Here is a 13,412-nt window from a genome sequence, read left to right on the forward strand (position 1 = left end):
GGCTTAGGTAGGTGTGGGAGTCTCATGATGCACTAAGTGTGTTTTTACACCTATAGTTCATTCACTCTGATCCAAATCAGTTGATCGGTTTGTAAACTTGTAGCTTTTTCACGTGTTTGTTTTTTTTCACACAGAGAAACCCAAGTAAGATCCAAGTAAAGCAAAATCCACTCACTGGCCAGATGTGTCTGGGGTGGGAGCAGCAAAAGTAAAGGAAGAAGGTACTATGTTCAGGACTATAAGAGGCCACAGATCATTTACATTCATTTCATGGCTAGTTGCTAGCCTGGGATTGTTTTGGTCCACATCAATTACTGTGTTCACACCTGTACAAACCAGAGTTTTATTTAAACAAACTGAACAGTGCGGGTGTGAAAACACTCTTAGTGTTTTTTCTTCACTTATTTTCTTTTCACTCACTATCTGCAATTAAAATCTTGTTATTTTTATCCACAGCCTGCCTTTGGTCTTTTGCACATAATGCCCGCCCTTATAACAGAATCGTCTTCCCTTCAAAAGGGAGTTTTTCCTTCCCACTGTCGCCAAATGTGTTTTCATTATTATCGGGTCTTTATCTTACAGTACCAAGTGCCTATATAAATGCGCTATATAAATAGAGGTGAACTGAACTGAATTGAACACTATTTCTATTTCAGACTAGTTAAAGCGCGTTGCTTCTATAGGAGGTGCCACAGCAAATGAGATAATGTTAATAGTTGACGTCCCTCTCCCTCTCTCTCTCGCTCGCTCGCTCTCTCTGCTGTCAGAGCGCTCTGAAGAAAAAAGGAGGAAGCAGAGGGGAGGCAGTGCAGCGGCAGCCGTCTGCTCAACCGGAGGACAAGACAACTTAATCAGAGAAGAAAAAAACCCCAAACTACCGAAAACTATCCATTAGCTGGTCCCAGCATCGCCGACAACACCTCCTCTCGGAACAACCCACGAAAGAAAGACTTTCCGCCTCTCCAGAGAGCGTCTGTTTCGGGCACCTGCAACTTGAGGTAGTTCATTTCCAACAACCATTAAGGCAGCTGCTTGAAAACACCGGGAGAATGGCAGACTCGGCGGCGGCCAACAGTGATGGGGAGGACGGACCCCGCCAGCCTATGAGGGGGTTCGCGCGCCAGGGAGCTCTCCGGCAGAAGAACGTGCACGAGGTGAAGGACCACAAATTCATCGCGCGCTTCTTCAAGCAGCCCACCTTCTGCAGCCACTGCACCGACTTCATCTGGTGAGGAGCGGGAACAGGGATGGACCTAGAGTTCATATATATTTAAAAAAAAAAAAAGCATTTAACTTAAGTCACTGCTTGTGTTGGTGCTGTTAAAGAAGACGCTAAATCCGTATACTGTTTAAAGATAACGCACTTTTTTAATTCCGATATAGGCTAAGTGAGTGGTGCAAAAGAAGGGATAAAAGGTAGAGCTAAATAAAGTAGGGTACAGAAGAATTGGTATTATGATGTATGCTAAGTTTTTTTTAAGGAAGAAGTGGGAGGTGGACTCCTCTTGATTTAGTTTTCCCAAAAATAAAGACCGATTTCCGTCTTATTTTTGTACTTGTTGATACTATATGCGTTAGGTAGGACAGAAAGGAAGCTAGAGAAATATATGTGGGTAGCTCTAAAGTTTTTTATAAAAAGAATAGCTGCAGACCACTGTTTGATGCTATTAAGTAGGCAGAGGAACTGAGAGAAAATAAAGCAGGAAAAGGGAAAAAAAGGAAGGAATGAAGGAATGAAGCGCTGCCAGCACGGATAACCTGAGTGGTAACAAGAAAGTGTTGCCCTGACACAAGTCCAGCCTTCCGCCTCCTCCCGCTCCTTCTCTTCCGCCTGCAGTTTCTTCTGTCAGTCACCTGTGCAGACAGGTCACCCTGCAGCCCCCGGGGTTTACTAGACTGTGAGCCCCATACTCCAGGGCTATTAAAATTAATTTTGAGCTCTAGTTTGGCCCGATTTATCCCGTTTATTACCTGTTCCCTAAACCGTTTTAAATTTGTCAATGGCCAGATGATCTATCTATCTATCTATCTATCTATCTATCTATCTATCTATCTATCTATCTATCTATCTATCTATCTATCTATCTATCTAGGTCAATAAGCACAATGAAAAAAGAACAATGGGAGCACCAAGTGATTTCACGCCCTGAGAGATTATCTATTTCTAGTCACTGTATGAAAATCAGCTGGCCTGGGTGTGTGTATGTGTGTTTATGCATGTGTGTGTCCACCTTTGGGAATCTCAGCGTTTCACATACCACTGACTAGTGTGGTTGGGGCAGTCCCTCCCAGCAGAGCAGTGTGTGTGTTTGTCAGTGTCAGCATGTAACCTCAGTACCTGCCCAGCAAACTGTTTACATGATAATCAAAGGACCTCTGTGCTTGCAAACCTCACTGCTGTGTGTCTGTGTGTGGGTGGGTGTGGTTGTGTGTGTGGGTGGGTGGGTGTGCTATTTTGGGCAGAAACATCATTTTAAACGTTTGCCTCCATGGAGATATCTTAAGGTTAAGCGATTGGGTTTTAGAATACAATCCATTTTTTTTCATTTTCTCAATGTGTGTGTGTGTGTGTGTGTGTGTGTGTGTGTGTGTGTGTGTGCACGCGCACATTTTAACTTCTTCTGTGTGCTGGTTCTCTTCACAGGGGTTTTGGCAAGCAGGGATTTCAGTGTCAAGGTAGGACAATTAAATACGCACACACACATTATTTGTCACCAATCTACTGAATCTGAATTGAAAACTTTGTCGCCCCTTCCTCTCTTCTGTTCAACTTTACCTTTTTTCTCATTTCTGCCTCTGTCATCTTACCAGCTCTCTTTTCTATCCATCCTTTTCTCCTGGGTTTTCATTTTTCCTTTCTAGAGTAAGAGAAAATCCCAAGCTCTTGTTTGTGAAGGAAATGTCCAAGTAACAACAGTTTTTCATTGAAACAACAACAAAAAAATAGGAACTTGCATGGTGGATTTGGTAAAGCTATAAATAGTGCAGTGCATTATATTTTTTGCACCATTTCCAAAGCTCATTTGTCAGGTAAAAACTAGCTCAACAGGCCGGTCAGCCTCCCTGGTGTGCAGTTAATCAAAGGCACAGCAGTCTAAAGTCCTAGTATGTTGGGATTTCATGAGAGCAAAGAATAACACCTCAACCCTCTGGGAATAAAAATAAAATCCGATGAACAGAATAAGTGGGCAAAGATACTTTTGACATATTAAAGTATGTCATCTTTGTTGAAAATGTCCAATTTTCTGTGTAAACAAAGCTGTAGACTTGGCTTCTCTTTTAAATAGAATAACCTAGAACTGTGTTTCTGCTTCTTCATTTCAGCGGGGAAAAGATATGTAGACAGCAGGAAGGTGATCTAGACTCATGAAATATATCCCTGCAGACTCTCACCACAAAAAAACCAACCTTTTGTCACGTTTTGTTTTATGCCTGCATCAGAAAAAGTATGTAATTTTGTGCCATTTGACTTGTCACGCTGGAAAAAAACCCCTCCTCAAAACAAGAGAGCAATGAATTGGCCTTATTTATGACCTTCTATGTTGAGGTTGACATTTGAATTATATGCAAAGAAAGGGAACTTTTCTTTCCTCTCTCCTCCCTCCTTGCCAGTTTTGTCCCTCTTCCTCACTTTGTCGTCTCCTAGTGTACTGTGGACAGACTCTGTGTCCAAGTTTGCAGCCTTTGCCATGGGAAACGATATAAACTACCACAGGAACGTGGCAAAAATGTGGAGGTGCTTTTTGGGCATTTATATTTTTCAATTTGTTTGAAGTCTGTGTTTTTTTTTTTTTGTGTGTGTTTTTTTTTTTCCCACTGTATTAACTGCCAACTGGATGCTCAAGGATTTTCACGTCTCCTAGCAACAGTGAAACATTCAGACGCAGCCCTCTATATGCTGTGGGATGGAAGAGGTGTGCTTTAACATAGCAGCAGGTTATCTGGTAATTGTCCCATGTGTGTATGTAACGGGTCAATATCATCCGTGCTGCTTGTTGGAAGAAATGTTGCACTGCAGGGGCCCATGATCGTCTCTGGAGAGGAAGGAGTGTGTGTGCTGCAAGCACCTGTGTATCCTGATACCAGAGCCGGGAGCAGATTAGTGGCTAAATGGATGATTATAAAAGGAAAAGATTTATCTAATGGAAAATATCATGGATGCATGTGGTTGTGAGTGAGAACTCATCAATAGTTTGCACTTTCCTCCTTGGAAGTGTGTGGGTGTTTCTGTGTGTCCTGAGTTGCTCTCTGACCCTTTTGTCCGTCTGGAACAGGGTATCACTTCCTTAGAGCTCAGGGAGAAGGGGAATTCCTCCGCAAGGTCACACGCACTCATACGCGCACGGAAACACATCCACTCACTGGCAGTGAAGCACAGGATCAGTGTTTAGGTTGCCTCTTGGCCTTGCGTGGTCGTGTTTCTTCGACAGACGCGCACAAACACGCAGTTTTAGGAGAATCAGAAGGAGAGAGCTCATGTGAATGCAGACAAGTATACCATTCACAGTGACTTGCACATTTTCTTAGAGAAATGGTGTTTATGGCTCTCAAAGATCAATCACTGATCACTCAATATTTGTGTGTGTGAAGCTCTTCTATAGCTTGTGAGACCCGGGTGAACAAGTTAGTTATAAGGACCACACCAGGGGTGTCAAACATAAGGCCCGTGTCCCAGAATTGGCCCATTAAAGACCCCATTAAAGCCCACTGGATGACTGAGAATCTACACAGACCCATGAAAAGTAATTAAATTATGGATTTCTGTCATTTTACACATTACGTCTTACAAATTAAGCTCAAAGAGTCATGATGACAGATTTCTTTCATTTACTACACCAGCATTTCTTTACTTTATCTGTTGAAATTGCTCTTCTTTGACTCGGTATGAGATACTAAGTATGTCATTGATTAAAGGCGTAGTTAAACGTTTTACACTGACACTGGAGTTTCACCGGTGCGGCCCACATAAGATCAAAGTGGGCTTTATAAAATGAGTTTGACATTCCCGGTCTACGCGGTGTGTATGAATCGATCTCCTACACGAAAGCCTCAAACATATCCTGCCTCCATTTTCATCATTGATCGCTGTGATTTTCTTTTTCTCCTCTCGACTCCTTTGTTCACTTGTTCCTCACCTCGTGCTTCTCGTCTCACAGGCTGTCTGACCTTTGAACATTTATGTCCATATGATATGGAGGGTTTGGAGATGTTGTATATGCTTGTTTACTGCTGCAAAGCAGACGGTCAGATGACAATCAAAGAATGAGAATAGAGAGTGAAGCTGGTTTTAAAGAGCAGCAAAGCTGATCAGCAGCAGCAGCTTGCGGTGGTATATATGATAATGAAGGATGTGGTGTAGAGTCTGCGTCACAAATGATCAGATGTTTGGATGTTAGTTGATGTGATGCATATCATTTCTCTTCCCCCCCATTAGCAAAGATAACTTTAAGTGCTTTTCGTGATTTAGCTGTTGTTTGTTGTTAACACATTATCAGAAACTACTGGTTAGGGAAAGATATCGTTAACAACATAAATTGGAACTGAAACTACCACCAGTGTTTTCACAAAGCTCACTAAAAATTTCTCGACTCTCTTTTTTTTTGAGAACTGCATTTGAATGACAATTCAATAAGATTTGCATTATTTCCCAAATAATGTTTATATTTAATCTCAGTCTGCATCGTAATACAGCACCACGTATTTACTGGGCTGGTAGCGCTGGTTGTGAGTGCAGTGCCGGTGCCAATCTCAGCTGTCCTTTGTTATGATGATAGTTGTGACATGTTTGTTTTCGGTGAGTGCGACAGCTGATTTAGACTTCTGCTGTGAATTTTCTTGGGCCTACAGCATGACCTACTTGTGCTTGTGCTGGTGCATTACTAAGCATGTGGTTGTGTCCTGGTGGTGCCAGCTATGGTAGAAACAAATAAAATGCTGGGACTTTTTTTTTCGGGGCTAGAAACGTTTGTCCTCGTACCTCACATCCATTCTGATAGTTTTAGCAATATCCTTCCAGGAATTTCTTGATATTTTTGAGCCCTTATATTAATCCCATGATTATTATAACTCATAAATTCAAAAACTGTGGTGTAAAAGTAGCCAGAAATGCACAGGAGGATGTCAGGTTGCATAGTAGGTTACAGAAGGGTTTGAGGTTACGATGTAGCTTTCCCGCTGAAGCATAAATCCCCAGGTAGGATTTCAGAGGACTTGCAGGTTATAACCTACCTACAGTGTGGATTTACCACAGATGAATCCCCAGTAACACTGAGTAAATGCGCTGAACATAGTTAAATACCACTGGGAGGCTCTGAAACCATAGACTGCGTATAAGATATTCACACCCTCCAGGGGCCTGTACTATGAAACAGCATATCCTTTGTGAAATAAACAAAAGACATTTGTATAGTAAATAGTGAAAAAAAGGAACTTTTCTGTCATTTAATTGTTTAACTATTACTTAATTACTTTATTATAGTATGAATGACACTGGGTGAAGTCTTTATCAGTAGGAAAAAATTGTAAAGTTCATAAAAATACAGTTAAAAGTTCCAAATTGTTGCCCCTCCTTCTCATTATTCAAAGCCGTCCAGTTTGACACCCCTGCTCTAAATGCAGCTGCGGACAAAGAACCGAAAAAGAGCTGTGCAGACAGCCTAAGGGGAAGTAAAGAACATATTTAAAAAATTAAAATGAGAAGTAGACAAAATGAGCTACATATTTTATACATGGTCAGCAAGTACAAAGGTTTGCTTTTCTCTGTTTTATGTCACTTTATAACTATATAAGCATGAAATGGTTTGGAAGTTATTTAATCTCTCAGTTATGGTAATGGCTTATCAGGAAAACCCAAAAGAGTTCAAATACTCTCTGTAAGCTACTGTCCTCTTCTGGGAATGCTGAAGTTATTTTCCATAGAGCAGATTAGTCAGTAGGTGGTAGTTTTGTGTATGCTGATCTCTTACCTGGAAGACAGGACTGATACCTCTACCGAAGCTTTAGACAACATGCCACAATCACCTATTCACACAAGTGCTTTCTTCTTGTTCAAGCTTTTAAGTGCTTTCCTATGAGGCATCAGATGCATTAGAGAGCAACTTGGGTTGCCCAAGGATGTGGCGATTGTTGGCAAGAGTTGGCAGTTCGTCTTGTAATCTGAAGGTTGCCGGTTCGAGCCCTGGCTCCGACAGTCTCGGTCGTTGTGTCCTTGGGCAAGACACTTCACCCGTTGCCTACTGGTGGTGGTCAGAGGGGCCGATGGCGCGATATGGCAGCCTCGCTTCTGTAAGTGCGCCCCAGGGCAGCTGTGGCTACAATGTAGCTTGCCATCACCAGTGTGTGAATGTGTGTGTGAATGGGTGAATGACTGAATAAAGCGCTTTGGGGTCCTTAGGGACTAAATAAAGCGCTATACAAATACAGGCCATTTATTTGGGATCGAACCACCAACCTTGCGTTTAGCAGATGACTTGCTCTCCCTCCTGAGCTACAGCCACCCCTACTTTTGCCTAAACCTGTCTGCTAAAGTTCGCTCAGGTCTGAGTGATTTAAAATTCATCATCAGATGGTGATCGTTAGTGTCTGCTGGGACATCCAGGTACCTCATTTAGCCGACATCCTGCTTCATAGTCCAGGACTCTTGTCTGATAAGTGAATCCAATGCAAACATGCCTTAAATCTGTGTTCTTATTAATTAATTAATTTTAATAAATGAAATAAAACCTATTTATATTAATTAATGGTCAGCAGAGGGCGACTGCTATTGCTGCAAAAAGATGTACGCTATGTACGATTATAGGAAAATAACATTAAATTCTCACCTAATTTATTGCCTTTGTACACACTTTCCTTATGTGCTTATGATATAAATTGCCTGTTTTAAATCTTATTTAACACAGCATAGTGTTCATCTTGTAAATCAAAGAGCTCAATACAGCAGGCTTTGCTTTAGGGCAGGATTACCTTGTGATTGACAAGCCGCTGGCTTGTTACCCTCAGTTTCTCAGTGACATCCACCTCTTGCTTGTCAGGGCAACAAAACAAGATGGCAATAGCCTTACTGCCAGACTGGAGGGTTCACGGTGGAAGTTCAAAAACCACATTACTGTGGTTATGTTCAGTCAGATCAAGCTGGTGACTGTGCCCTTTTAGAATTGCATGGCCCCTCATTGTTGTCTATCAGCTCTCAGCAAATGTAGACGAATATCCAAATTTCCCAGAGCCTAAATTTAAATGAAATCCAATTAAGCCCAATTCCACGTTTTGTCCAACAGCAGTCCAAGCCCCAGAGATTTTGAGTTCGTCATCATGAAGGTAGAGTCAGGGTTAATCGATTATAAACAGACTTAGAACAGACACAGGCTGATGAGACAAATAGAGCGTACAGTATTTTTTTATTTTTGTTTGTTTGTTTTTTGCTTTTTTCCTATGACTATTAATAAAGAATTAAACACCAAGGCACGCCCATCTGTTGGAATTGCAGCTAATATTACTGCACACATGAATAAAGAGGCTGGTTCTGTTTTGCATTTTGTGCGTCTCAGTATCAAGTGTTGCGGGTTGGAGCAGCTGACTGCCTCGGTAGTGTTGCTGCTGTAAACAATAAACTGTAATGCCTCAGTGGGATTCTGCCGTTTTGTTTTCCATACACTAGAGAGACTGTGGGATTCAAAGGGCAGCAGCAGCTTGTGTTATGCAATGTGGTATTTCTAAGAAGCGCGCTTCCACATTTGTGCGATTTTTGAGCGTATTCCCTACTTCTTTGAGTTGGGAGTGAGTGTGCATGCACGTGTCTCGTGTTCCATTTAATAAGCTGGTGAGCACTTATTTCCTTAATGGCTGCTTGTGTAAAACTGTGCCTGTGCTAATGCTTCCACGTGATTGGTTTCTGCTTGTGTGTGTGTGTCTACACGTGTTCCTAAATGAGCATGTTAATAATGAGTAGGGTTTCAGTTTGTAACAGGCTGTTGAGTGTCCTCCACTGTTTCCTCACAGACTTAATGGACAAATTATCCCTTTAGAGAGCTCGAGAGGGGTGGAAGGGACAGTGAGTGGCAGGAAGTGTGGTAAACATTGCAACTAGGGGGATAAGGAGGGAAAGACGGAGAATTAGATGGAGAACAGAGGAAACGGCTGAAAGGATGGAAGAGAAGCATGATGAGATGAGAAGGGTGGAGGCAGAAGCAAAGAAAGGCATAATGAAGAAGTGGGGGTGGAATTCATAGAGGGAAGAGAAGGAGTCGGGAAAGGGGGAGACAGTGAGTGGGAAGGGCGTAGGAAGGAGAGGAGGACTGTGTGTTTGCTTCTGAGTGGCTCATATCAAGTGCAGGGGGGAAAAAGTATGAAATATTTAGTTATCCTTCAGTTTTTGTAATAATGAAACCTATCAAGAATGTACCTACTTGAACACATGAGGCCAAAAGAAAGAGGAATTTATAAAGATAGAGGAAGGATAAATTAGCACAGATATAGAGGAGACGCACGCCAAGTTCTGCATAATTTATTTAATGTTTATATTTAGCATCCCCATATGTAATCATTTTGTAGTGTGACGCCTGGATAAACACACTGCCGTGCTATTGGTGTTGCCAATGATATCATTAAGTCAAAACTGAGGTTTTTTGTGTGCGTTTGATTTGAAAGAATCTGCTCTGAATCAAGAGAACTGCACAGAAGTAAAATGGTCTGGTTCTGCACACTAAATCTACTCTAAAAAAAGTGGAATAAATTAAACCAGTGCAAATGGTTGAAAATGAGAGAAAAAGGTATGCTGGAATGACACTCCAGCAGATAGGTGGGAGATATTTTTTGCCAGGCGGAGAAGATAATGGACAGGGAAGAAGAGGTAGAAAAGAGGTGAGAGAGAGAGAGAGGGAAGATGAAATGGTGTAGGCACAGAGTGTAGATTGCACTTAAAACAAGCCCATAAAGGTGTTGTTTGCTGCAGCTATTAGAGCTCTTCAAACGGGGAAAAAAATGTATATAAAAAGCACCATTCAAGAGCTCTATTCAAGCTTCCCTTTGACTCATGCCGTCTTTTGTGCGCGAGTTTAACCGAGTGGTCTCTGGCTTTCACCATCTACCATAAAGCTGTTGTTGGGCACGGTGCCCGCAGTTCTTCTGGAATCACATAATACGTCTTCTGGCTTTTCATGAGTCTGTTCAGGTTCAAATGACTTAGTGAATATTTGCAAACACCAGTGTCTGTCGGCTATGGCGAATGCAGCTCAGGTGCTTCTGCAACTCCAACCTGTGTGGGTGGGAGGTCTCGGGATCTGCAACCTGCCTCCTACACACAGACACACACACATATGCACACACACGCACATATAAAAACACTGGGTTTTCATGCAGGGACACGGATGAGCATGCGTCGCATTGATGGTGAGATCACTGAGATGGAGGAACGTGGTTAAGAACATCTGTAATCCAGTGTGCTGTTTTTTTCCTCCTTTAAGCCCAGTAGACGCCAACATTTCTTTTCACCTGCAGGTCTTTCCTCTCTAACTCACATCCTGTGCATTCATTTTTATTCCTCCTCTACTTACACATATCTCTACCTTTCCGTGGTCCTTCTGTGCCAGTATTGCTCCTTGTGTCTACTAGTCCTCCCTCTCTACCCCCCACCTCTTTCTCTATCTCCCCCTCTTTCTCTCAAGTGGCTGTGTGCTGGAAGCTGTGGGCTTTGATGCTTTTATAAATAGCAAAAGTGTTCCACTGAGAGTACCAACAAATAGGATGGATGAATGGATGGATGGATGGATGGATGGATGGGGGAAGTGGTGAAAAGGGGTTGGAAGAGGAGGGAGGGCTGAACGCGTGGGAGTGTGAAGGGAGAACGGTGGAAATCAGCAGAATAAAGGTAAGGTTTAAAAAGCGACAGAGACCGAGGTGTTTTTGTCGAGATAGCGGAGTGAAGTGATCGAGCGTAAAAGACGCGTACCATTTTCAAGAGTTTGCTGTTATATAACACTATTGTGCGGGCTCTTGTGCCATGCCTCTGTAGTGGGTATAGCTCTGAAAGCGAGCCACAGTCGACTTATTGATAGGGCCAAAAATATTGCAGCATTATAGTGCATTGATTTCTCCATCATTCCCCTCTGTTATTCAGACACAACAAGCTTGCTTCCTAAACAGCTTAAGCCCATGGCACACTGCAACATAGTATGAATCATATGTTTTAGGTGGGAAGTCTCACTCGGCTTATTACTAGTGGAGAAGATGCTGCTGTTTTTTATTTTTATTTTATTTTATCGAATTTTGTTCTACTACTGCTTTTATTTGACTCCTAAGAATAAAGCGTTTGTGTGCTACATAGGTGTAAATGTAAATACAGGAACAGAAAACATGTTGAAAAAGTGAATTCACCAAGTGGTGATAGTTGTCATAATCATATCAACATTTATTGACTTTAAGAGTGCTGCTCAGATGTTTACATTTGAACACAATAAATGCACAGAGGCTAAAGTCTTTTTAAGTTGCTGTTTGAAATTTTTAGTTTCAGTTTTTCACTTGCAGTTTGGTAACTTGCACCCTAAGGCTATGTTTGTAGTATGTGTTCTCACATAGTCATTTCACTGTAACACCCAGTGTGTTTCCTCCCATGACTTCCTCTTCTCAGTTTTAAAGTTGAGCACATTCAAAAACCAACGTGTGTGTGTGTGTGTGTGTGTGTGTGTGTGTGTGTGTGTGCGCGCATCTAGCAATGTGTGAACATATTTGAGAGCGTGTTTCATGTCAGCATGTGTGTGTACCACTGCATGTTCAGTTTTCTTGTATAGAATAAGAGAGAAAGTCGAGAAGCTGAGCTTAAAATTGCTGTTTTTCATCAGCCCGTCAGAGGTGGTTATCTGGTGTATCTCTGTGAGTGCACGTTATTCCACAGGTGTGCGTGTCTGTGTGTGTGTGAAACAAAGTCTAATTTTACTTGCCACTGAGGACTAGCTCCTTTTGCTCTGATCTACTTTCACACATCAAGTCTCTGATCACTGAGAGTGTGTTTGTTTGTATTAGTGTGTGTGTCTGTGTGTGCTCGTACTCACTTTCAGTTACACATTGACAGACGATCTCCTTCAGGGCTTGGTTGTCCTTGCTGCTGACATTTGCGGCAATTCTACACCCGTTGCCACGGTGACACCTTGGAGCCATATCAGGGCAGACCAGACAGTCCATGTGGGTCAGTCTTGTTTGACATCTTAAACAAAAAAAGAGACTGGACAGCGTGTACACAGTAGCCAAATTTAGATCCTTCCTCTTTGGATTTGCAAAATAAACGAAGCAGCGCACTTCACGGAGACATTGCAGCACTTTTGTGGTGGTTACTAGAGGTGGGAATCACCAAACACCCCACGAAATAATGTTATCGTGAAACTTCACTCATAATACAATATTACTGCAATTTTTTAACAATAGTACTGTTAATTTTTAACTACAAGTTTTGCAATATGCTGCACAACTTTCCTGCTCTGTAAGAACAGTACAACCAGCTGGCAGCCTGTTGAGTCAAGTCTCCTGGAGTTTTGCTCGTTGACAAAGACTTATTCAGACTGATGTGCATTTAGAAATTAGACAATAATTATGTGCAAACCTCTAACAATCTCTCTGAGAGTGACTGCAGAAAGGTTGCAATCACATTGCAATCAAAAATGGTTGCAAATGTGCAATACATTCAGGCTCGGGGCAACCATGTAGTCAACACAAGTTGCAATTGGTTGCCGAATGTGAAAAAATTCAATTCAATCACCAGGTAGATATCAGGTTTTTTCAAGCTTGCTTTGAATTAGGAGGTAGCTTTGTGAAGATTAGTATGTTGGATGGTTTTTCAGTTGAGCCTTTTGCTAATATGACGTCACATCAGAATGGCTGTGTATGACATGAGCTCTCTTATTTGTAGTATTTCCAAATTATTTAATTTATTTAATAAAGTACTGAAATTTGGTGTCCCTGCCTCCTACGTGACCTTTGACCTTTGGCACCAAAGTTCTTCCTTTAGTGTCAACTGGTGCAGTTTTCTTTTTGTTGTTGTTGGTTTGTAAGTAAATATCAGACAAAAATCTAATGAGCTCATCAGCAGCATCTGAAACATGTGTTAGCACAATGTTAGCAAGCATAGACCATTATAACCATATGCCTAAAAGTGGATAGAGGTTTCTTGTGCCATCAGAGTAGCTCTGACCCACTGGGACACTGGCTCTCTTTAGGTTGTCCTGTGGTGACTGGCACTTGGACATTGAAAATGGGAACCTTTTGGGTCCTTTATTAATTTTCTAAACATGCTCAATCAGGTCAGCTTCTTCCTGTGTGGAGATTTACGAAAACGCATAAGGATGAATGGTTGTATTGGAGTTATGCTTCAGCATCACCTTGGAGTGAATCCTTCTGTTATGTGTGCTACCTGAATTTTACAGGCGACT

The 13,412-nt window shown here is 41.9% G+C and overlaps 1 protein-coding gene across 2 annotated transcripts in view; it reads left to right on the forward strand.

The window, feature by feature from the left end:
• The first annotated feature begins 766 nt into the window (after window positions 1-766).
• Window positions 767-13,412, forward strand: part of prkcbb (protein kinase C, beta b) — a 99,030-nt gene continuing 86,384 nt past the window's right edge. The window contains exons 1-2 of one of the 2 annotated variants that reach the window (XM_039611298.1): window positions 767-1,228; window positions 2,645-2,676. In XM_039611298.1, coding sequence (XP_039467232.1) covers window positions 1,050-1,228; window positions 2,645-2,676 — 211 coding nt within the window. In that variant the 5' untranslated portion in view covers window positions 767-1,049. The remainder of the gene's footprint in view (window positions 1,229-2,644; window positions 2,677-13,412) is intronic. The other variant, XM_031728520.2, reaches the window with a different exon arrangement.

This window comes from Oreochromis aureus, linkage group 4 (genome assembly GCF_013358895.1).
Source record: "Oreochromis aureus strain Israel breed Guangdong linkage group 4, ZZ_aureus, whole genome shotgun sequence".
Lineage (NCBI taxonomy): Eukaryota > Metazoa > Chordata > Actinopteri > Cichliformes > Cichlidae > Oreochromis > Oreochromis aureus.